The sequence below is a fragment of the Coccomyxa subellipsoidea genome, assembly GCF_000258705.1.
Source record: "Coccomyxa subellipsoidea C-169, whole genome shotgun sequence".
Lineage (NCBI taxonomy): Eukaryota > Viridiplantae > Chlorophyta > Trebouxiophyceae > Coccomyxaceae > Coccomyxa > Coccomyxa subellipsoidea.
The window spans coordinates 697,948-720,987 of NW_005178031.1; the positions used below are offsets into that span (position 1 = coordinate 697,948).

Here is a 23,040-nt window from a genome sequence, read left to right on the forward strand (position 1 = left end):
TTAAAGTCCTCAGTCATAGCCGCAAGCCCCATAAGCCTTTCGCTGACTCCAAGGCGATCAGTTCTCGTACAAGCCAGATCCCAACATAGCTGTCCTCCAAGCATTTGCAGACACCCATCTATTTTGGAGCCGCCTGGAAATTAACCACAGACGTCTGCATGCATGCATGCACCACCAAAATGCTGCTAGTCTTTGCAGTCTCAGACTGGCTTCTCTGTGCACTGTACCATTGATAGGTGGGTGACCGAAACAAGACAATCCACAGGCAGCTAAATGTTTTACAAACACGGTCATGGATTCCTTTCAGTTGTCTGCAGCACCCAATATGTGAGCACGCACCTTGTGCGGCTGCTTGCCGGCAAAGTGCAGGAACTCGTCCCGGTCTACAAACAGCAAATAGTCATAGTAGTGGCGCCAGCGGAAGGCGCAATCATTGTAGATGAGCCACTGGCCATAGTAGTGCAAGCTCCAGGGGGACGGGTGGAACATCTTCCAGCGCAGCAGCCGGTGGTTCTCGATGCTCAGCGCCCTGTAATTCCCCGGGTTGTGCATGTATCCTCCGCCGTTTGGCGACAGGATGAAATCTGCCACCACCGCATACATGTGTATGCCCTCCACCCCCAGATCCGCATAGTACTGCACCCAGTCTGCGCACACCAGGCAATACATGATGTCACCCATGTTCACAATAAGTCATCCTTTAAGATTCATGCAGTACCAAAACTTGAGGTCTCATCTGCTGTCTCAGCCTTAGGATGCCTGAAGACCCGCCAGGCACTCGGCAGGGGGCAAGGTGCTCCTTTCAAAGCATGTCTCCGGGGGGCTTGCAAAGCAAAGCCATCTGGCACTTCGGCAGTAACCAGCAAAAGAAAGGACGGCATAGCTGTTCCTTCTGACTCGGCAATCATACAGCGCATGCTGTTTATTATGTAGGAGTGATGTGTCGATTAATAAGGAAACGGCCGAATTAGACGCAGCTCTGGTTGGCTCACCCAGGAAGGTGGGTGCTGCGCTGAAGACCGGTCCCACGCACACTCCAATGCTCTTCTTGGGGTGCTCATGAGTCGCGTTGCGCGGCGTTTCGAGCTCCTCTAACAAATGAGACTTCACCAGCCGATCCTCTGCATCCCTGCAGAGGCATTCCCTTCCCTCATTTCTGTCTGTCTTCACAAAGCCTCATCAGAATCTGTGAGTCTGTGCCCACGTGGGTGCAACAAGCTCTCAGACAGCAGTGTGAGCTAGTCTTGAACAACGCCCGACTACGGCTCATAAAGTATCGTGTGTCTTAGCAATGCCAAGGTCTGGGAAATTCTTTAGCTCTTTGGCTGAGTCATGCTAAATGCCCTCGTATGGATCGCTAGCAGCGAGGGCGTGTGTGCAAGTGGGTACAGGGAAGACCGCGGGCGCGCCTGAGGTGCACCCAATTGAACTTGAGGCCGGGCTTGGGCAGCGGGCAGGCGACAAAGCACTCGCGCAGCTGCGGCTGTGAAACGCTCCACGTGTCGAAAGGGGCCCGCACCATCGCCACAACATCGTGGTGCCCTGAGGGACCGTCCAGCTGGCAGGTGGCCACCGACGCGCACACCTCCAGTGGAAACACCTCCGCTATCACCCTCACCTGACACAAATAAGATGGCTCTAAAACGTCCAATCGTGGTGTACTACTGACTTCAAAGATTCAGGCAGCAGGGCCATGTGCTATTCTGCAGATTCCACATGGGAGCCTGCTAGCCTTTAGCCTGTGGTCAAAGGTATCATGCTGTTGAAGGGAGTCTAGTCTATGGGAAATCAGAAGACTTGCAGGAATCGTGCAGAAAGCATGTGGGCACATGGAGATCACACTGCAAGATTGGTAGAAAGTTCTGGTCAACGCACCTCCCCCAAGATGGTGTCATGCAGGGCCGAGAACACCGCGAAGGTGGGCGTTGCAGGCTTCTGGAAATTTGGCACCTCCTGAAGCGTCCTCGAGCTGTGGGACTCTTCGGCTGAAGCGCGATTTGGCCATTGCGCGCCATAGTGGTTTAAGTCCCTCAGGTTTCTCAAGGACTGCTGTGTCCGTGAAGCCTCAGTGCCTGCAGTCAGCCTGCTAGTTAAAGGCATAAGCCTGGTGGCTCTCTAAACCCAATCTCATGACAGGTCGGTCAGTGGCGAACGAGCAAAACAACATTGCCGTGCAGCTAGCAAGGACTGACCTGTTAGTACGACAAGGAGAATGACCAAGACGCTGTCCCACCGCAGATCCCCCGGGTGCAGGACCTTACACATTGCTGCAGAGGAAGGCACACTCGTGAGGCGCACACAACGATCATGTAGAAGCGTGTGCAGTCATGTATTGTACTGAAGCACCCTAAACAAAAACTGGAACTACACTTGAAAGACTGACATTGCGAGCATCCACAACAAACCACTAAGGACCTGCCAGGATCGGCTAGCTAGGACGACTAACCTGGTGCCGTGTGAGACACACAGCGCTCGATGGGGTCTTCTACTGTACATTAATGCTTTCTGTAATGATCTTAGTTGGACATCAGCCCAATCAAGATTGTTTGAAAACCTGGGGCTTTGTTGAACGGAAATCCCAAGCCAACGAGCGGGTTTTTCTGGGGAATGTTCGATCTGGCGGCACCCCTATGCCGGATCAAGATTGAGTAGGTTATTGCTTAGCTTCTCACCCAATCCGATTGAGTCTGTTGACAGCTTGAGCTTTGAATGTTGCTTCCAGATATTAGTACTGCTGTAGTAATCTCCGACACGGTTCCGGAAGTGTGTCGGAAGATTCAAACCTCCGACCAAAGCTAGCAGCAGATGGACACGTACAGGTGATCATGGCGGACAATACCGGTCCCGAGGTATTGGGTGTGGGATGGTGTCGCACAGGAACATCATCACTGAAAGTAGCCTTGGACATCCTCGGTTTCGGCCCGTGCTTCCACGGGCGCTTCATCCCTTACCTCCCAGAGTTCCGGAAGCAGTGCTACGCCTATGGTGTGGGACAACGAAAAGATTTTCCTGTACATCAGCTTTTTGACGAATACAAAGCGGCCGTAGACATCCCAGCGGGCCTGATCCCCGTCCTGTTGGACGCATACCCAACAGCTAAGGTGGGCAGCAGCATTCTCACCTCAAGCTATGTACGTGAATGCAGATGAAGCAAGAAATCCCATGCATGTATGTTGCTCTTAGTGGTCATGAGCCTTACTGGGGAGCTCACTGATCCTGCATCACCCCTGAATAACACGATGCCTGAAGTCTGCACTGTCGTCCCTGTCTTGCAGGTCATCTTGACAGTGAGGAATCCGGAGACATGGTACGCGAGCGTGCAGGACGTCATTGTGCGACTGCACAGATGGGTGCTGCGTCCGTTCTTCTGGACCACTCAGCTGGGTCGCCAGTACACAGCCATCATTGGCTGGGGCCTCGACTACATGTTCAAGGGGGACCTTTCGAAAGAGAACTGCGTCCGAGCCTTCAATATGCACACTGAGGAGGTCAAGTCACGAATACCAGAGGAGCGGCTGCTCATCTGGAGGCCTCAAGATGGCTGGGAGCCTCTTGCAAAGTGCGCTTCTCAGGCCCCCATTTGCAAATGACAGAAGCAGACATGTATAGTGTCTTAGAAATCGCAGCCTGAGACAGAGCATGCATTGCCACATAAGCATAGCAGCTGCCTTGCTGGCTTTGAGACAAAAGAGATACAAACGCCCGTTCTAGATAGAAATTTGAAGCAGCAATTGTGATGCTACAGGTTTCTGGGAATGCCGGTGCCCAGCACACCCTTCCCTCCGCCCCAGAATGAGGGGTCAAGGGAAATGCTCAAGCAGATTGGGAGGTTTATTAAAAGGCACCCTCTGGCTTCCATGGGCATGCGCGTGTACGACCACAGCGGACCGCTGGACTTTGATGCGGTTTGACATTTGACTTTGAAATTAGCTCTGAACAGTCCTGGCGCAATTACGCCCAGTGTATCATATTCCATTGCAGTGCTGCTGCAATCAAGCTTTGAAGTTATTCATTTGCACCCAGGCAGCAACTTGCCGGATGCTCTTCTGTCCGCAGTCATGCAGTCACCAATCGATTTAGCAACCAAAAGGCACCCAGACATCAGCAGTGCTGTAACACTGCTTTGCCTCTCACTCTGGCCCGTACCGGGCTCAGTATGTCTACTGTGCAATGACACATCCTTTATCCTAACTCAACAGCATCAGCGAAAAGAATCTGTTGTATTTTCGTGTGCACTTGCAAGGCAGCCCTTTCTCTTATCTCTGACGCTCGATCTGCCTTGACATTTGCAATCCTCTCTCTCTAGACACGTCACTGAAGCTACGCCACAAAACGACATCAAAGTGACACGCATATCATTCAAACATCGATTGACTATCTCCACACTTGGTCGATATCAGCTGCTGTCGCCAGCTGTGACAAGGCCTGCTATCGTTTCCTTTTAGATTCCTCCATGCAAGTGAGCCAGGCCAGCATGAGCTCCACCTCCTCCTTGACCACTGCATCCGGCTGGTGCATCGGGTAGTGCCCATTCTCATCAAGCTGCCCCGCTGACGTGATCATGGTCTGCCGGCTGAACATGTAGAAACCCAGCTCCCTCGCCTGCACCCGCACAAATCCAACCAAATTCGGTGATTTTGACGATTTCGGGCTTTGGTATATGATCCCACCTGTCCCATCCCCAATCTAGCCCACGATGTCATTGCAGAGGACAGTCTTGCACACTGCCGTGCAGTCTTCATAATCCCTCCTCGAGCGGGCATGCATGGTGCTGAAGAGTGCTCGCATCAGATGTGCATCAACTTATGGCATCAATCAACAAAATTTGGCTCATACATGATATAGAAAAGAATAAAACCCGTCTTCTATGTGCAAAAGATTCACCTGTGCATGCGCAGCCGCATTGACGTTCAGCGCGCATTTGAGGGCGGGCGCGCCGTGTACTGCAAATGTCATGGGGTTGATGTCCACCCAGATGACCGTCTGGTTGAGCTCGTTTAGGTGCCGCGCCAGCCTCCGCAGCTGCAAGCTGTGGTGCTTGTAGTCCTGCACACGCACATGCACACCTGGCTTCCATCCCTTGATTGAATGCTGCCAAGCAGGCAGCGGCACTTTTGTAGAGTAGCCGTGACACCGCACTCAGGCCAGTCCAGCTTTTGCCTAAGAAACCCTTCATTCAGACAATCTGCTGCGGTGCATTACTCTGTCGAGCAGATGCACTGTCACACGAAGATTGAACAGCCATCAGATAGACAATGCTTTTATTGTGTTTGAGAGTGTCATATTTACACTCAGACACATCTCCCACCAGGGAAAATCGTGAATATGCGCCGAACTGAATAGGCAAAATGCATCTCTGCTGCGCTCACCTCGGGCTCATGGAAGCAGTCGTGCGCGCCGGGGCTAAGAATCACATAGTCCGGGCCGCCCTCAGCAGCCCAGGACTTGAACAGCGCGCGGTCATAGTCCTCGTAGGCGAGGTGCTTCCAGTCATAAGTCAGGGTCACGTTGTGGCCCATGGCCGTGCGCGCAAAGGCTCTGCTGCAGGAGCGCTCGTTGAGGAAGCACGGCGTGCGATCGTGCGGCGGAGGAACGTAGCCGAGCCGCCGGGACTGGTTTGTGCAGTCGTGCTGCGAGTGGTGCAGTGGCGGGCCCACCTTGTCTCCCAGCTGCAGTGTGCGCACATAAGCTTGTCAAAGCTTGCCTATGTGTTGAGCCCTGCAGATTCAAGTGACTTGGGCCTTGGTTCCTGGATAAGCAAGCCCCCATGGACCCCCAAAATAGGCTGGGCGGGGGAGGCAAGCACAGGGCCTGGATCAGGGAAGAGACAGCACCCGATCGCATATGAAACTGATGGCCGTTATAAGCATGCAACCCCTTTCCAAAAAACCTTGCAATGGCGCCTCTTGGACCTGGATGGCAGAAGCAGAACATCCTGGATTGCAGAGGAGCCTCAAGGTCAAAGCTTGGCGCACCTGGGCGTTGTGCACGATGGCGGCAAATTCGCCGTAGATCTGCCGCACGGTGACATCTCCCAGGAAGTAGATCCAGCGGTCGGTAAAGTCCATGGTGGGGTAGGCTGCCACGTCAATGGAGCTGGCATAGGGGTAGGTCGGGAAGAGGCACGTTGCGCAAGTCTCCGCCGTGCCACTGATCACTTGGAACGGCGCGAAAGACTTGGGATCACAGACGCCGCTAGCGGCTATTGCTGTGCTGTGCTGCACACTGCTGAGCGCGACAGCTGCCAGCAAGAGAGCATGCGTGAGGGAGTGCTTTGAGTGGTTCATAGGGGCTGCCTTCAATGCACGAGGTGCATTGAGGCGCCCTGACCTCTTGGGGTGCCTCACAGCCAGCAAGGCGTCATGCCCTGCAGGAAAAGATAGTTCATCAGGGCAGGGATCCACTTGTGGGCTACACAGCAATGTTGACGTGCTCTACTTTGAGTAGCATTGTACACGTCCATGTAGAGCCGTTACCTGTGCTGTTGAATAATTCTCCTGAGAAGGGAAGGCCCAAAAGGTGCCTTGGGTTTCTCTCGCAGAAGAGAGCCTTGCGAGGCACGTTGCTCAATTGAAAGTTTCTTTAGCTGTTTATACAACGGCCTTGATGTGCAAGTATTAATCTGATCTGGGAAAACAGTGCAAAAACCGAGCAATGGTATTCGAAGGATAGCCAAGAGCACCCCGAAATAATCTTGTCTTGCTTGAGAATGACGGTATGATGATAAATTGACTTTAATCAACTCAGAAATGAAGTGGCAGTGTCTGATCGGTTTTAATCCGTCGGAAGCATAGCGGCTCTTAGTAACCCTGCTAGAGCGCGGACAGGTTGGCACTTGCTTTGGACACTGCGTGTTTCAGTCCGTAAATTGAATTATGTCTGATGCGACAATATCAATCTGTATTTCTGAATTACATATATTTCGGCCCCTTCTTGCATCAGACGCATATGTTTGCCGAACGGATGTAGTTGCTCGTGTAGCTAGAAACTAACCTGACCTCTTCGGGTTATCACTTCAATTGATACATGTAAAGGATGATCTCCAAATAATAACTGATATGAAATCACGCACATCCCCTTGACGATCCGGGCGGAAAGGAAAAGAGTACCCAGCTCTCAACGGAGCACCTTGTGTGGGCTGCAGATCTTTAAACAGCAGGTAACCAGCTCTACCAGTCATTTCATCGTAAAATATATGATTGCTTCATCAGGAGGAATCCAGTGCTTGATCGTTCTGCTTAATATGGGCCTCCCTGGCTCTGGCCATGCACCAACAAGCAACGTCTGCATCATTGCTTATGATCTAACACATGCATACCCCTCTGCTTGCAGGGCTTTGCGCCCTGGGATGGTGTGCAGGGCTGGGAGGACTGGTAAGTGCCCATCAGAGGGCCCCACCAGTTCCCCAGCAGCACAGGCCCCCCAACAGCTGCTCTGCTTCCTGCTGCTGCTCTATGCATCAACCTCAGCCGCAGCAGAGCAGCCCCTGTGTGACATGAGCCCCTTCACAGAGCAGGCGCCTGAGGGGGTGGCTCCCTGCAAGACCTGCTTCTTCCCCACGTACCCGGACATTCAGAGCCTGGACCTGACGAAATACAAGCCGGTGGATTTCACCAACCAGTGGATCTACTTTGCTGGGGACTCCACCCTGCGGCAGGTTTACGGGGAGTTTTACGGCATCATTCACAGGACGCAGGTGCGGGCGCACTGTCATCTGGCAGATATCCTAATTTCCTCCCTAGCAAAGCGCGCACTGTGCGGCCATGCAATGAGCGCATCAGAGCAGCTCTGCAAGGGCAGCGCAGCGGCAAATAAAATGCACGCTTGCATGCTGGAAATGCAAGAGGAGAGGCAGACAGTATTGAGACAGTGCTGGATCACAACTGTGTGCTGTGGCAAGCCTGCAGCATGTGAAGGCAGGCTAGGGCGATAGAATGCAGTACGAGTAGCAGTAGCATCGTCATTGGGGTGCCTGACATGTGATCTTGTGCAGGCGCCGGGCTATGCGGAGCTGAAGCACCACTCGCGGCAGGAGTGCCCAGAGCAGGTCCGGGACAGCTATGTGCCGCCGCCCTGGGATACCACTCCCTGCTACCTGAACGAAAAGACCTGCCACAGCCACTACAACGACACCGGCATGGGCCACAACATCGACATCACCTATGACTGGAAGCACCTGATCTATGAGGACTACGACAGGTGGCTGTACAACAAGTGAGCCATTCTCCCGGCATGAATACTAGACATTTGAACTTCAGATCTTGATTCCTTGACCCAGCTTATTCCATGCAAAGAGGATGACGCCAAATTCACAATGGCTTTCAAAACAGTATATATTGAGGAGCAGAATGCAGAGATCCAACATCCGTGTTGCGGACACAGAACAGTGCGAGGCTCGTGCCGCACAAGGGGTGTCTGCATTCTGGACATCTTTGCGCAACACCCTGGGTGCAATTTCTGTGCATGTACGATTGTAGCCTGGCTGGCAAGAGCCGGCATAGGTTCCGAGCACCGTGCCCATTGTTGACTGGGTCTGCTTGGATCTGGCGAGTCCAACAAGAACAGGCTTTTGTCATGCTATCGGCTTGTCTGCAGACGCACCTTGTGTTTCGGCAAGGGACGCATGTGATAGTAATAATAAGGCTCTGGTGTGCAGGTGGCAGACGGAGGGCGGAGGGCCACACTTCTTATTCGTGAGCCCGGGCATCCACGACTGCTACCATGAGCCAGAGGAGTATGAGCACCATGCAAGGGAGCTCGCCAGGCTGGCGCGCCACATGGCATCACTCCAGCACCAGACAGTTGTCTGGATTGACGCGAACCCGATCACCTACGCCGTGCATGGGGCGGCCGCGCTCAAGTGCATATTCTATGTGAATGCGGCCGCGCATGCGCTGGCGCGCGAGCACGGGCTGCTCATGTTCAGCCGGCAGACCATGATTGTGTCTGGGCACCAGGTGATGCAGATATCTTTACTTACTCACTATTTTGTGGGACTGTTGATGTTCCCAGAGACTCTAGATGTTGTAAGAGACTGGTACATGTCGTAAAAGACTGTAGATATTGAATTAAAATCTGTTCAAGAGGTGTTGTGTGCATCACGGCCACATTTGATTTGGTGACTGTCCATGCCTGCATCAATTCAATTCTGCACAAGTGCAAGCAGAGATGAAGAGGATACATGGACGGAGATATCTGCATGTTAAGCTTGCAAGTGATTGTGGCGATCCTGCAGGTGATTGCGAATGGGGAGTACCCGATGCATCAGGAGGACGCAACAGTAAAGATGGAGGTGCAGCATCTGCTGGCATGGCTCGGCTGCGCGCTGCAGCACCTGAAGGCGGGCCTGCTCAGCTCCTGATGAACAGTCTAGCTCAAGCTGGGCTGTCCTGTAGTGGATCTTGTTCAGTCTCATGCTGTGGAAGAGCTGCTACTTTGCCATGCGTGCTAGGGGTACTGGTTTGTCGTGAACGATTATTTTGATGTCCACAGGTTTACAGCATTGAAAAGAGGACAGGTAACAGCCTTCCTTAGCTAGTTCTGTCATTGCTGACACTTCCAAGCTACAGCTCGAGAGAGAGCTCAAGAGACAGATCTGAGTTATGATAGATACTGTGGCCGCCAACTCACTGTCTGCCCGAGGCGAAAATTGCAACTTAAAGAAACCTAAAGAACATTTTGTAGATTTGTCCTCAGAGTCCTCAATTGCGAAACAAGAAATGGCTTACAACAGACAAAGCCAAAAAAAAGGCCCAAAGCACCCACGCATGCATTTGCCAAAGTGCCAGAGAAGGGTTTGTTGCAGCTGAACCAAGGCACAAACCTGCAGAATGACTATTCAAATTTCAAATTTCAAACTACACTTCAAGTCATTCAGAAAGCCTGTCGCTGGGTCAGCTGCCGGGGAAGTCCCCGAAGGAGGATGAGCGCGCGAGGAGGCGGCGCACGGCGCTGTGATTGATGTGCAGCAGCAGGCGGATTCCCCCAACTTCCAGCAGGCTCAAGTGCTGCATCACCGCCGACTGGCCCCGATCCACCTGCGCAAATTTCACACGGCACAGTGCTTCAGAATGGGCTCCCAGCAAGTGAAACAGAGAGCCTCCTATCCCGAAGTAAGTAATTAGGCTACAGCGCAATGCACATGCCGTCTTCTCTGCATGAGTCCAGCCAGTCTAGTGTCTGTTGTGTCTTTTGCGAATACCAATGTCTGCGGCTTGGCTGGGGTGGCCCCTGCCAGCGGCCACCCCCGGCCACTGGCGAGGAGCAGATGAGCATTAGTGTGGCAGAGTTTAATGACACGCACCTGGCAGCCGTTGATGTGGAGCTTGCGGCGGCCGCAGTTGGTGACGGCGAAGGCTCCGTCTGGCCGCAACGCCACACGCGCCTGGTGCCGCGACACGCGCGAGGCATCCCCCTCCCGCCCCAGATCCACATCCACCTGCATGAAGTGCTTTGTCAAATTTAAATGTTGATGCATTCTGTTACACCTGCGAGGCAGCCCTTCCACTCTTCCTTAGCGCTCTGTTTTGTTGTCTGCATTCTCTCTTGGCTTAAATTCAAAGGAGCGCTGATTCTGGGTAATACCGCATCTGGAGAGCCATTCCTGACCAGTGGGGTGGTACAGTGGTTGGTGGAGACAAGGGAAGGGGCTTCAATTGGTAAACAGGGCAGGACTGTTCCCACAATAACCAGCTCGAATGCTCAAGTTTTGCCAAAGGAGGCGCTAGGAGGCTTTTGAAACATATGTGTGGGGCGTGCAAACCAAATTAAGCTGAGCAGCTTGTGGAAAGCAGCTTAATGTTGCGCGCAGGCTTCTTTGGCTTGACAGGTGAATTGCAGCAAAGAGTGGCTTGGATGGGAAGCACTCACTGCGCCGTGGGAGCTGGTGGGGCGGCCGATTGAGAAGGCCGAGCGCTTGATCACAAACCTCACGCGCTTGCCTGACAGCATTGCCAGCGCGCCTGCCCTGTCCAGCTGGCGCGCTGTGCTGGCAGACGCCGCCTGACCAGCGCACCAGGGGATCTTGTTGTGATGCTTTTTATCCCTTAATGAGGCTCCACACTGGCATCCCCATGACAGGGTCAGGACATCGCAAGTTGTCGATGCCGCTCACACAGCACCAACATTATCTTTGTGGTGAGTGCTTCTGGAAAATCCAGGCATAATCCAGGACAGTTCCTATAAACCCCCAATTCTGGCTTCATCCATGCAGGGAAAAGAGGTCGAATGCTGAGAAGGGCTGCGCAAATTATTATGCTTGCATGCACCATTAAGCTGTGCAAAAGAGTGATTGTGGAAGCACACGCCTGTTCCAGGCGAGCGATGCGGCCCAGCCGCGCGCGCGTCTGCCGCCGCAGCGTGGTCAGAGTTTCTGCATCGGCTGGCGTGCCATTGTCTGCCAGGACAATGTCCTCAGCCTCTGAGAATGTCGGAGGATCTCCCGCATCCGCATTATTACCCCTCATCTCCTGCATTCAGCAAACCACCGTGTTTTGATTGGCAAATCTAGCATACAACGATGAGCTGTAGAGCAAACTGCGGTTGCAGATGTTCCAGGATGTTGAGTGTATGTCCGGGAGGTGCATCATGCTAACCTTTTGGGGGAGGCTTGCAGCAGGGTCCAGCCACAAGCCAAAGCTTAGAGGCCCCACCCGATTACTGCCCTCTGCACCATCACCACGGGGTGCACTGCCATCCCTCGCAGCCTCTGTCCCATCGCCATCTTGCTTTGAGCCTGACGACTGGTCGCTGGGCGCTGCCTCTGCTTCAACCATGACCACATCCACCTCTGTTGTCTCATGTACCCCTTCAGCTGCCTGTGGCTCGCCTGTGCTTGCCGCAGGGGCTTCCTGCGCCTTGCGCTTCCCCAGCAGCGTCTGGAGGGATTGAAAACTTGAAGACCCATCTGCATCTGCTGCACCATCTGCACACAGCAACGCAGAGCTGTGTGAGCAGCGGGAGCCATAGCGCAGAAGGATCTTAGTGAATCAAGCGATCCTGCCAGTGACGGAGCCGATGGGCAGAACAACTCACCAGGGGCCTTGAAGTGGTGGTAACGTGCGCGCATCTCCTCCAGCGTGCCCCATAACTCAGCCTGAAACGCAGTAAGTGTTCATCTCGACAGGCGTGACAGAAATATTGAGATAAATTAATGAGACACTTCTTGTCACTCATTGCTGGCATGCTTGGTCTTTGCAAGTCAGCGCACCTTGTACAGTTCCTGCAGCTCTTGCAAATGATCCAGTCGCCGCTGTATGAGCTGCTCTTTGCTCAAGGCTTCCTCTTGCGTCCTCTCTGCAACAGCTCTGAACCCCTCAGTCTTAAACTTCCCAAGATACATTTTGATATGCATGTCTCATCTTTCAGCTGTCAGTAGCCCCTTCTGGGTGCTGCATTTAGGAGAGGCCGTGCCTGCCTCCTCCAACTTCACGCTGGTAGCATCAGTGTCAGCAGGAAAAAACTCATCCTCGCTGTCGCTTTCCGGCTGTGTGTCTTCACTGCCATCCGCTTCTATTGCAGGAACATCGGGATTTTCGGTTACCTTCTGAGCTGAATCTGAGATTGCGTCAGGCCCTGAACACAAAGAAGGTGTCAGCATCACCGGCAGATACAACTGACAGGGAAGAGAGCCAAGATCACTATCAGGGTATCATCTGTACATATACATTGGAATACAAACAAATGATGACATAAAAACGCACCTCCTGGTGCTGGCGTGTCCACTGTTTCCTGAATAGACGTCATCACGACAAAGGCAGAAAGACAATCTCAAGGGAGAGCAAGTGTGAACCTTGTGGAGTCACCCAAATCCCTCGTTAATCACAATTGATGAATATTGCAGAATTTCAACGAGTGTGCAGGGCCAAGGAAGGACATGGGCATCTTGCCAACCGGTCGGTGGCGTCCCGCCCAATTGGAAGGAAGCTACAGGCCGCTTGAAGAAGCTGCAACAATCGATGGGGCTTGTCCACTTCTATCTTGCTAGCTTGGACTTCTAGAGCATACCGCCTTCTCGGTCTGCAACCTTTACAAATTGTTTGGTCGAATGCCCAAGTCCTCTGATTTCAGTTTTGGCACGGGCATTGAGATTCCAGACTCGCCTGATACCAGCGTGCCAGGTTGGGAACTCCTCTGGCGAATAAAAGGCAATTGCTTTCATAAACAATTCATTCTTTTTCTGAAGGGAATCTTTTTTTACAGGGCTGCCCCGGGCAGCAGACTTCCCTGAACATAGTGACGCGATGTTTGAGCGAGATAGCGAAGGTCAGGATGATGTGATCTGCATGATGAACTCGTGGGCTGAACAGCCACACGCGCCGGGCCTGTGGGACAGCATGACTCTTGCACCAGGGGTCACTTGGGCTAGTCAAGAAAACCAGGAAGAGCGAGGCAGTGCCAATGGTGATCAAAACAGCAATCACTATCAAAGACCAGGTGGGAGTTCTGTCAATGTGTAGGGCTCGTGCTATGCAATGATGCGTCACAGTCCTGCACTTCCTGTATTGCTTGTGCGCATTGCTTGTACACTGTATCAAAACTTAATCTTGCTCGGGTTAATGCGTTATCTGCAGAGTCTGCACAGCACACAACATTGCCCTTGGAGGATGGGGCAATTCCTGAAGTCAGGGATCCTGCCGATGGTTTGGAGCCACCACACCCCTCCCACGCCAGACTGGCAAGGTCAGCAGCAGAAGCTCTTGCACAGGCGGCCTCAACAACCACAGGGTGGGCACCATTTCGCATCCCTGATATCCGATCCTCATGTGTTGAAGTCTTGTGCATGTTGCGTTGTGGTCTGGTTCTGAGTCCTGCATGTGAATTTAAGCCGAAGATGATTTCTTGTGAACTTGATCAAATGATGGTAGTGGGACGCTCAAATGTCAATAGCGAAATGTAATTCCAGTGCCATATTTTGCAGATCACAAGCTACTGCAGCACTTCCAAAGAGTCCACTTGAGCTCCTGAGCGCACTTGAGAGAGCACCCAGGTGAATATCAGCGTCTCTCTGTTAAGCCGTCCCACAGGTTGTGTAAGAACCTTCCTCATGTATCTTGACAGGTGCATCTCTTGCGCGCATTGTGTGCCGTGCACAGCATTCTCAACATTGTTGCACGGCAGGCACGAAGAGGAGCAGACCTCTGAGCAACAGCCATTCGCAACAGCGAAAAGAGCTTCACAGGAATCTGCTGGCAGCCACAACGATGAGGCACAGGCAGCCTCTCTGCGGCGTCAGCAAGCAGCCCCGGCTGCAAACGTTCCATCCCGCGAGCAAGCAGAGTATGGGTTGAGGTCCCATCTGGAAGCCTTTGAGGCTGGCAGCACCGCTGCACCTGTGTTTTCAAGTCAATTGAGCCAGGTGGGTTTTTATCCCTCATTCCTGTTGTCTATTGGAGTTTTTTTGGCTGACAACGCCCTGCATGAAGCACATTGGTGTGACTAGCATCTGTACAGTTATTGGCAACCCTGACAGTGTTTAGTGTATGGGTATCACTCAAGCTGTGGGTGCGATGCAGGACATTGAAATAAGCAATTGGAGGAATCCTGCAGCAGATGATGTGGTCCCGGACTTTGCAGAGCTCGACTTGTAGCGTGCATGCATTTGGATTACCGCAAATACAGGATTTTCTTCCTGATCTATGTACATACAAATATCACATTTTTGCTCTGTTCTCATCCTGTTCTGGTACATTGCTTGGATGGTCTTGTCAACAGGCAGAGTGAATTGTGGTGTGTACTATTAGTATGACCCAGAGCAATTGGGCACATCGATGTCCTCAATATACATTTGATAAATAAACATGGCTGCCTGCTCCTCAGCTCGCAGTGTAAAGTATGGGACGATATCAAGGCCAAAGCCCTCCTCCCTCGACCCTGCGGCAAAAATAAAACAATGTGCATATTGACCTTCAAAGCAACCCAGCTTACGTGGTAATGACATTTACACTTAAGGCAGGGCTTTAGATAAATGTCCTATGCACGGCAAGGACAAATCATGCACTGGCTTGGAAATTGTATATGGAAGATGCAGGCTAAAATTTACTAGACAGCGAATGCCTCATCTCTTAAAGGCTGCATGTGAAGGCCAATAGAGCAAAATGTCAATGTTCCAGAGGGAAAGAAGCCGGCGTACTTTCTAAGTGAAAGGGGTGAGAACCATTCCAGCATACCTTGTATTATGTGTTGTCCATCTGTTGCCAGCCTCAGGGAGTAAATCCACAGCGGCGTTTCATGCTAGCAATAATTGATTAGTGATGTTATGAGTGCACATGTACACAGTGCCAATGTATTGATGGTTTTCTCATCTGCTCATGTGTTCATTCCGTGTGCATTTAGCTTCCTTTCAAGCGCTTCCAAGGCTAACCTCCCGAAATAGTTCAAAGACTTAGGATGTCCACCAGCCAGGGAAGTGTTAAGATTACACTTATGAGACATCCTGACCAGCATATCCCTTTGTCAGGCATTCCTACAAAACTCACTTCAGCAACAAATGAAGCAATGGAGGCAGTTCTCTGTTTGATACAAGACGCAGGCTGCAACAGATGCACTCAGTTGCTTCCATGCTACAACCCCTAATGTACAAGATACAAGCATGCCTGTTTCGCAAACCCTCGGCAAAATTGTATCCAATTCACTCACAGCTCAAGCATCCAAACCGTGACAAATGAGGTCAACAAGCTCCCCTCCATCAGATGTGCAAGAAGCTATCGCAAGTGCCAGCGCTGCTGTATGCTCGCCGAAAGAACTGCAAGGAGCTGCAACAGTGCAGAATGCTGCACGGACTCAGACAACTTTGTTTTGGTCACAGATGCCCAAGCAAGTCTCGGTGCATTTGCAGGCCTGAGAGCAGTCCCACAAGCGTTGCAGTACACCAGTGTCCTGTCCTTCGGGCCACCCACAACAGCAATGCAGGCGGACACGCCACCTTGTCGTGACGCAACAGTGCACAGCAAAGAGACACCCTGCGCTGCAGGCCAGCCGGCTGCGCGCAAGGGGCGGTCGGGGTCAGTCGGTGTGCGCTTTGGAGGGGCCAGCGGGGGGCAGACCCCCCTCCAGGTCCTCCCGGAGGTCCCCCAGCTCGGCCTCGTCAGCCATGCTGAGCATGGCGGGGGGCGAGCGCCAGAACTGGAAGGATGAGTATTCCGACAGCCCGGGGTCCTCCCCCTCCCCCGGAGGGGACTGCGCGCCCCCCGCCGCCAGGGGAATGTCGATCGGCGGCGAGTGGCTACGCGCGTCGCCGTGGCCGGGGCCGGCTGCCGCCGACAGCTGCATCGGCTCGGCGGCGGCTGCCGACGAAGCCGTATTTGCGACGGAGAAGGACGTCTGCTCATCAAATGCCGCCAACCCGGATTCTGCACCCATCACATTTAAAACATTACGCGCACGGCGTCACACGGTTCTAGGTACGCCTCAGGTGATAGGAGACTGATCAACAATTTTTTCTTCCTATGTGGTGGACCCTTCAAAGCTGAGATTCACACCTGGTGCAGCGGCAGGAGCACCCTGGTCCTCAAATGCAGCCCACTCTGCAGCGCGCACACAGGTACACTCAGCTCCAGCATGCACACCACGCCGAGCATCTCCGCAGGCATTTCAAGCAAAGCAGCGACTGCAGAAGCATCGAGTGCAGGAGCTAGTGCAGCACCTGATCCGCCGGAGGCTCTGGCAAATGCGGAGGGCTCTGGGAATGCCTGCCAGGGCGCCTGCTTCCTCCCTTGCGTGAATGGCTCAAACTGCTCCCCTGATTGCTCGCTATCTGCCGTTCGCATAAGTGCATCGAATTCGTACTCCTGCACACCGGGACACAACATTGTTAACCCATGCACCTAAGGCTCAATACGTTCATAATTACCCCCACACCAAGCCAGGCCTGCTTCTTTCATTGCAAACATGTCATCTGTCCCAACAGTACATTTAGGCCACAACACTCCCCTTGCCGTGCTGCAAGAATGCTTGTAAGGCAACTTGCCTTCCCGGCCGTTGAGGTACCAGATTGTGTCATGCCAATTTCGCACAAAGAGCACATTTGTGGCAGATCAGCCGGCTTTTATTCCAGAAGGACCCATTATTGGCTCACCATCTGTGCAGAGGGGTCCTCCACAACCACCGCATCATCGTCCATATCCATTATTACCATGTTGTCATCGTGATCATGCCCCTGCCCAAGCAAATGCATCACGGTGATTGATTGACAAACCATCGCTCAGTGCAGCACATGAACTTAGTCAATCCTGAGCCCCCCAGAGAGCAAATCTGCTCAAGGACTTGATTGCATTCCCTCCCTGCATGCTTTGAACACATGGAAAAGTGGAAAAGTGTTCAAAGAACAGGATGAAAGTGCTTGGCTCACCTTGAGGATGAGGTCCTGGGGGATGTGCAGGGAGGTCACATTGTCATCGTCATCAGAGGACGAGGATGAGTCGTCGCCGTCCCCGTCCCCTAAGAGCCGCAGCGTCCGGAAGTTGCCCACGCCCTCCTTGTGCAAGTAGTCATCCCCCTGTGAAGCATCAGGCGCCACGTCATTGCCACTTCATGATGCATGCACTAACTCAGGTGACTATGGCCCCTTTCTTCAAGAGCATGTGAATTGGACGACCAGCCACCGAGGCAATGCTGCCAGTTACAAGCAGACGTCCCCCAAGATCTACAAGACAGTGGCGACATTTTGAAGTGCTTGCTCTGCAGTGGCACCATCAGGGGAAGCCGGGGACGTGCTTCAAGACATAGAAAAACATAGAATTGAGATGCAATTTATGCGACACGGCTAAAAATACTCAAGCAACGGGGTGACTCACCGACTCAAAGGCTCTGCCGAGGTCATCATCGTCATCACTGTCCTCGTCGCCGTTGTCAAAGCCGGCGTATCGGTGCGAGTGCACCGCGCGGCCCCCAGCAACGTCCCCCGGCAAGCCTTCCAGATCCTGCAGCAGGACCGGCATGATACTGTCAGTGATGCACGCGAATTCAATATCAGGCCTCGGTGCTGCACTGTGCTGCACCCCCACAACGCTATCAACAAGCTTTTTGCAAGCAGTCCCAGTGACTGAATGTGCTGACAATACGGCAGTCCCTGGTTTGCGCTGGTGTGCACTTCAGAGTTTGGAGATGTGCGGCCGCAGGAGTGTCGCACACCCAGCCTGGCCTGGCTACGCAAGAACGTGAAGCCGCTCTTGTGCGGGATGCACACTTGGCTGCATGCAAGATGCCGGACTCCCACAGATGGAGGCACCGCAATGCAGACGAATGGGAGCCAGCTGAAACAGAAAGAACATGCAGAGAGGTTGAAGCGCGCCTAACCTCTCGAAATCCATTCTCCTCGCCACTATCTAGGTTATTTTATTTCGACCCTTTATCAGCCCTGAACACTTCATGCAGTCACCCTAAAAAAACGTTAGCTGACGCGGGTGGAAGAGAAGCTCAGGGCTACCTCCAGCATGGAGTCATCGGCCGAGTTGCCCCGCTGCACGAGGTCCTGCTGCGAAGGGCGGCCGCACGCCCACCGGTGCACGTTTTCACGCTCGTTGCGCGGCTGCAGAACCTTCTGGAGCCAGATCGACCACTCCGTGCTGCCCGCCAGCGCCGATGCTATCAGCTCTCGTTGCCCCGCCAGCTCCCCCAGTTTATTCCCCAGCGCCGTCAAGTGCCCTATGTAGCCTGCCCGCAGGTCCCCCCGCTGCCCTGTGAACGTGCGCACAACAAATGCTGCTGTGAGAAACTGGACAGCTCCTGATAGAATGAAGGAGCCTCTCAGTTTAAGTCACAGAGCAGCTGCTGCTGCAAGTGCCAGATCCAAGCAGGGCTTGCTTCCCATGCCTTGGCTTCTGAATTTAATGTAAATTGCCAGTTAATGTTGTTGCATGTACGCTGCCATGTTGTTGCATGTACGCTGCCAAGTGGTTTCCAGTGCGCGAGCCGGCACCTCATCTCCCTTAACATTATATGCATAGAACAAGGCAAAATGAGTAGCCAGGGCTGATCAGTGATGGTTACCTGCATAAGAGTCAGAGGCGCGCGGCAGCGGCATGACGTGCTCGGGGGCGCTAGTGAGCCAGTGTATGAGCTGCCCAGGGCCTATGAGATGCTGCAGCAGCCGGTCACTCCCCCTCTCCAGCGCCGTCACTATGAGCCCCGCCACCTGTTGTGCACACACCACGGCCGTCAATCTTCGTGCGCTCCTTTTGTAGGTCATCCTTGGCATGGAGAGAGTATACTGGCGAGAATGAGACTTGTCAAGGTCCCCAACCTCCTGATGCCTAGCATTCTTGCATTTGCCAACTAAGAGCAGCATTAGGACCCTTGGAGACCTCCGCATCTGTGCCCTTGAAATTTTGCATGCGCAGTGCTACATAAGAAGCTTGCATCATGGAATTCAAATCGGCACACGTATCTTGAGGCAGGCGCACAACGTGCAACACATCAGCAAGGAAAAGGGTCAACAATATGCTGGGGCCGCACCCTGTGGTGGAGCAGGTTATTGAAGGGGAACTGCGTGAACAGATCAAGGCAGCGGATGGCCACGCCGGACTCCATGACTCCCTCCTCAGCTGCCGGGTCGCCCATGGCCAGCAGCGCGTAGATCGCCTCCACCGCTTTCAGCCGCGCGCTGCCCAGCGGCGGTGCCAGCCGGCCAAACGGCGTCTCCTGCGCCGTTCCCTCCTCTCCCCCCAGTCCCCCTTCCAGCAGCCCCACCAGCCTCGGCAGCTGCTTCACCATGCCCTGCACATGACGATTACCCACATCATCAACTCACCATGACATAGCAGATTTTACCTCAAGCTTAGATCCAGTTGATACTTCAGGGGGTTCAACATCAGATAGCAGATTACACCTCAGGCTGAATCCCAATCCAATGCCGCACATGTGAGCTTTGACAAGTGAGATAAACAGCTCGGTACAGCTGTAGAGCTGACGCTTGCCCAATCAGGAGTGAGCTGTTGCCCGTCACTAGAGAAGTGTCGCCCTAGCCGTGACAAGCACAAATTCAGGTACATAGTGGTCAGGGGGTAAAACATGGTTCAAGGCAGCACCTGCACTGCAACCTGCTTGATGCTGGAGTCCAGCTCTTGCGAGGCATCCACGTGCTGCGTGCCGTCCTGCCTAGTCCACCTCTCAGTGGCCAGCCTTGGCTTGAGCAAGGCTATCAATACGTCCAGCACCTGCACAATGCGCGCAATCTCAATCTTGCGTCCCCATCTCATATCATGCATGCCTACTCCGCAGGCTGGTGACCATTACCACGCTCAACATGTCCCGAGACCATGCAACAATTAACGTGCCAATAAGAGGGAAAGTCTCCCAGCTCTATGCAAACTTCTCCCTCCATGCAGGGCAGCTATAGTGTCAGCTGGATACGCAACAATCCAGCTGACTTTCCAGTCCAGTCCTCATGGAGGCACAGTACCAGAGCAGGCGCGCACCTGCACGGAGACAAAGGGCACGAAGGCGCAGTCGAGAAGCTTCTGCAGGAAGTGCGGCGCGAGGAAGGACTGCGCGAGCGGCGCGGCCAGCGGTGTGCGCGCTATGGCGACGAGCACGCTGGCTGCATTCTTCTGCGCATCCAAGCCGGCCTCGGGCGCCAGCCGCGCAAGCAGCTCGGGCATGAGCCGCGTGTCGGCCAGCCACGTCAGCTGCGCGGCGCTCATGCCGCTGTTCGTTCGGTCGTCCGCGCCCATCGTCGAGCAAAGCACCTGACAGGCCACGTGGCACCCATTAGCTTCCCGCTCTCACCCCTCTACTCTGCACCCCTCTGCTCTGCACCCATGAGCCTCACAAGGAGTATGGGGTATGCCCTACAAATAGGAGTCCCAATAGACTGGCTTAGTTGCACACAGATGGAATGTCACAGCTCAAAGCCTTGGCATGCAATCCACATATCACCGTTACCAAGCAAATGCGCCAGGCAGCCATCAGCATGCAAATGCAAGCCAAGCAAACTCGTGAAAGATAACAACGAAGCGGACTGAAGAGACTACCTCGGCAATGGAGGTAGTGTCGATGTGCTCCACGAGCCGCTCGATGATGGCCGGGTGCGCCTCCAGAAAGCTCAGCACTTCCGACGCGCGCTTGATGAGCAGGCACAGCACTACGCGCGCAAAGTACCCCGCCTTGGTCAGATTTAGTGGCCGGGGGGCGTCCAGGAAGGAGAAGAGCTTGGCCACGAGCTCCTCCTCGTCCAGCAAGGCGCTGTATATCTGGTCCACCTCGCAGCAGAGCACTTCGCACGACGTGAAGGCGTACTTGAAGTGCTGCTTCTCATCCGCACCTGCGTACAGCACCCCATGCATAAGACCTGAGGCATCATCTGCCGGTAGCAGCATTAATCAGACAGACCCCATCGATCTATTGAAAAGGGCCTCTGACGCAGCACTCTAGATGGTGTGCAGTCACTCCCAACACTGCCTCTTGCCGACAAGCAATAGCTATGGTTCAATGGAGCAGGCTGTACATGAGCTGAGCTTGCTGCAAGGCAGCAGCTCAGAATGGCTTAATGGCTAGGCCACTGGGAATTTTGCCTAACGGTTCGCATGGCCAACGGGCATCTGGACAAACAATTGGTAGCCTGCTTAGAACAAGTGTCAAGCAAGCATGCCAGGGGTCAGACCTGGGCCAGGCATGTCCACGAGGTAGCTCAGCAGGGACCGGACTGTGGAGGGGTCCTTCAGAAAGTTGACCAGCCGCCCATTTAGGCTTTTGCACTCCTGTATCAGGTCTGCCTCGTCCAGCACATCCTCCAGGCTGAACCCATCCATGTCAAGGATGGCCTCCAGAGGAGAGGGCTGCGAGTAGCCCGCTACTTTCCAAAACATCCTGCCCTGGCCTCTCCCTGCAAATGCAAGCTCAGGCTCACGTCCTGCAAATCCTGCACTGGGCAGCCTCACCAGCCTCCTGCGAGGAAACATGGGCCTGCAGCTTCCTGCCCAACCCCAAGTTCGGGGCTGTCGATGGTGAAGAGCCTACGGTCAGAAACCAGAAAAGACCGCATGTTGCAATTGCATCTTGCAGTCTCTTTGCATCAATTTCCTTAGATATTGTACAGCATGTCACCCAGTTGACGTGCTGAGATGTATCTCTGCTATCTGGGGAGCAGACAACTTGCACTCCGATGGAACAAGTCCAAAGCACAAATGTCAGGGCAACGGATGGTCTGTAGAGCAAGTGTGTTTAACATGGCTTCAAATTCCAAATATATTGCAAAACATCACAACAGTCGTGATCGCAGTAACAACTCATGGAACCCTGGAGCAAGATGTTCGAAGGAGACGGATGCTGCTGCGCCCCAAACTGTTGTTGGTGCTTATTATAGATTGGTTCAAATAAGTTGAAGGTGCAAAAAGGGGACTGCACCTGAGAGTGCTTATTCAGGGGCGCCAAACAGAGAATACGCCAGCAGCAGTGCCCTGACAGCAAAGGTCAACCACGCTACTTCACCGCTTCTATGGTAGACAGATACTGAGTCCTGAGTTAAGCACTCTGGTCACCCTTGTCTGCTTGTCCTTGTCCAGGAAGCTGGGTCTTGCTTGTCTGGATTATTGCCCTGGTCAGTCGTCTTTTGTTAGATTCTCTGATGTGAAGGGCAATTGAGCTTCGACGAGACCCAAGTTCTCAGTATGCGTTTAAGGTACGTGATGAAGGTAGTGCTCTGCATCGTCAATTCAGCCAGAGGGTCCATGGCACACAACCACTGGAGGGGAGCCTAATCTGACTCTCCTCGATCGCAGAGGCCAGTGCCATCAGGATCAATATCTTGTAGAATACTACACGTGAGTCTAGCATTCTGGGCAAAGGCACAGGATAGCTGAAAGTGACGGGCAAGTAGCTGCAGCTAGCTACGAGCTTGAGGCCGGTGCATCATGCATGATGCGGGTCACCCGCATGTGACACTGTGATCCGGTCATGACACCGGTCATGACACCGGTACCGGGCATGATACTTCATGACCCTGTAAGGGAGTTTCTACGCCTGGAATCATCCCTGTCCGGCCTTGGGAATGTCATCGTGCCCCATCATGGCATGGATGACTTCTTGATGATGTACATGTGGACG

General features: G+C 53.4%; 6 protein-coding genes across 6 annotated transcripts; 3 read left to right on the plus strand and 3 right to left on the minus strand.

The window, feature by feature from the left end:
• The first annotated feature begins 2,807 nt into the window (after positions 1–2,807).
• COCSUDRAFT_53987 (hypothetical protein) lies at positions 2,808–4,132 on the plus strand. The gene is made up of 3 exons (XM_005645918.1): positions 2,808–3,101; positions 3,276–3,559; positions 3,746–4,132. The coding sequence occupies exons 1-3, from the start codon at positions 2,826–2,828 to the stop codon at positions 3,909–3,911; spliced, it is 726 nt and encodes a 241-aa protein (XP_005645975.1). The 5' UTR covers positions 2,808–2,825; the 3' UTR covers positions 3,912–4,132.
• Positions 4,133–4,428: 296 nt separating this feature from the next.
• On the minus strand, positions 4,429–6,287 carry COCSUDRAFT_56652 (hypothetical protein; the record flags this gene model as incomplete). Its single annotated transcript, XM_005645919.1, has 4 exons — positions 4,429–4,602; positions 4,885–5,046; positions 5,370–5,669; positions 5,976–6,287. 4 exons carry the CDS (start codon positions 6,285–6,287, stop codon positions 4,429–4,431), a joined length of 948 nt encoding a protein of 315 aa, XP_005645976.1.
• Positions 6,288–7,348: 1,061 nt separating this feature from the next.
• On the plus strand, positions 7,349–9,361 carry COCSUDRAFT_56653 (hypothetical protein; the record flags this gene model as incomplete). The annotated part of the gene is made up of 4 exons (XM_005645920.1): positions 7,349–7,696; positions 7,994–8,214; positions 8,657–8,957; positions 9,236–9,361. The coding sequence occupies 4 exons, from the start codon at positions 7,349–7,351 to the stop codon at positions 9,359–9,361; spliced, it is 996 nt and encodes a 331-aa protein (XP_005645977.1).
• A 532-nt stretch (positions 9,362–9,893) lies between these two features.
• COCSUDRAFT_66884 (hypothetical protein) lies at positions 9,894–12,831 on the minus strand (the record flags this gene model as incomplete). Its single annotated transcript, XM_005645921.1, has 9 exons — positions 12,702–12,831; positions 12,542–12,573; positions 12,209–12,294; positions 12,034–12,094; positions 11,595–11,923; positions 11,268–11,468; positions 10,870–11,001; positions 10,304–10,438; positions 9,894–10,037 (listed from the first exon to the last, which is right to left on the minus strand). Exons 4-9 carry the CDS (start codon positions 12,065–12,067, stop codon positions 9,894–9,896), a joined length of 975 nt encoding a protein of 324 aa, XP_005645978.1. The 5' UTR covers positions 12,068–12,094; positions 12,209–12,294; positions 12,542–12,573; positions 12,702–12,831.
• Positions 12,832–13,241: 410 nt separating this feature from the next.
• COCSUDRAFT_56655 (hypothetical protein) lies at positions 13,242–14,588 on the plus strand (the record flags this gene model as incomplete). Its single annotated transcript, XM_005645922.1, has 4 exons — positions 13,242–13,263; positions 13,572–13,725; positions 14,119–14,356; positions 14,514–14,588. The coding sequence occupies 4 exons, from the start codon at positions 13,242–13,244 to the stop codon at positions 14,586–14,588; spliced, it is 489 nt and encodes a 162-aa protein (XP_005645979.1).
• A 3,183-nt stretch (positions 14,589–17,771) lies between these two features.
• COCSUDRAFT_17583 (SAPS-domain-containing protein) lies at positions 17,772–21,803 on the minus strand (the record flags this gene model as incomplete). The annotated part of the gene is made up of 8 exons (XM_005645923.1): positions 17,772–17,918; positions 18,425–18,670; positions 19,025–19,132; positions 19,453–19,713; positions 20,037–20,171; positions 20,427–20,684; positions 20,970–21,259; positions 21,599–21,803. The coding sequence occupies 8 exons, from the start codon at positions 21,801–21,803 to the stop codon at positions 17,772–17,774; spliced, it is 1,650 nt and encodes a 549-aa protein (XP_005645980.1).
• Positions 21,804–23,040: the final 1,237 nt, after the last annotated feature.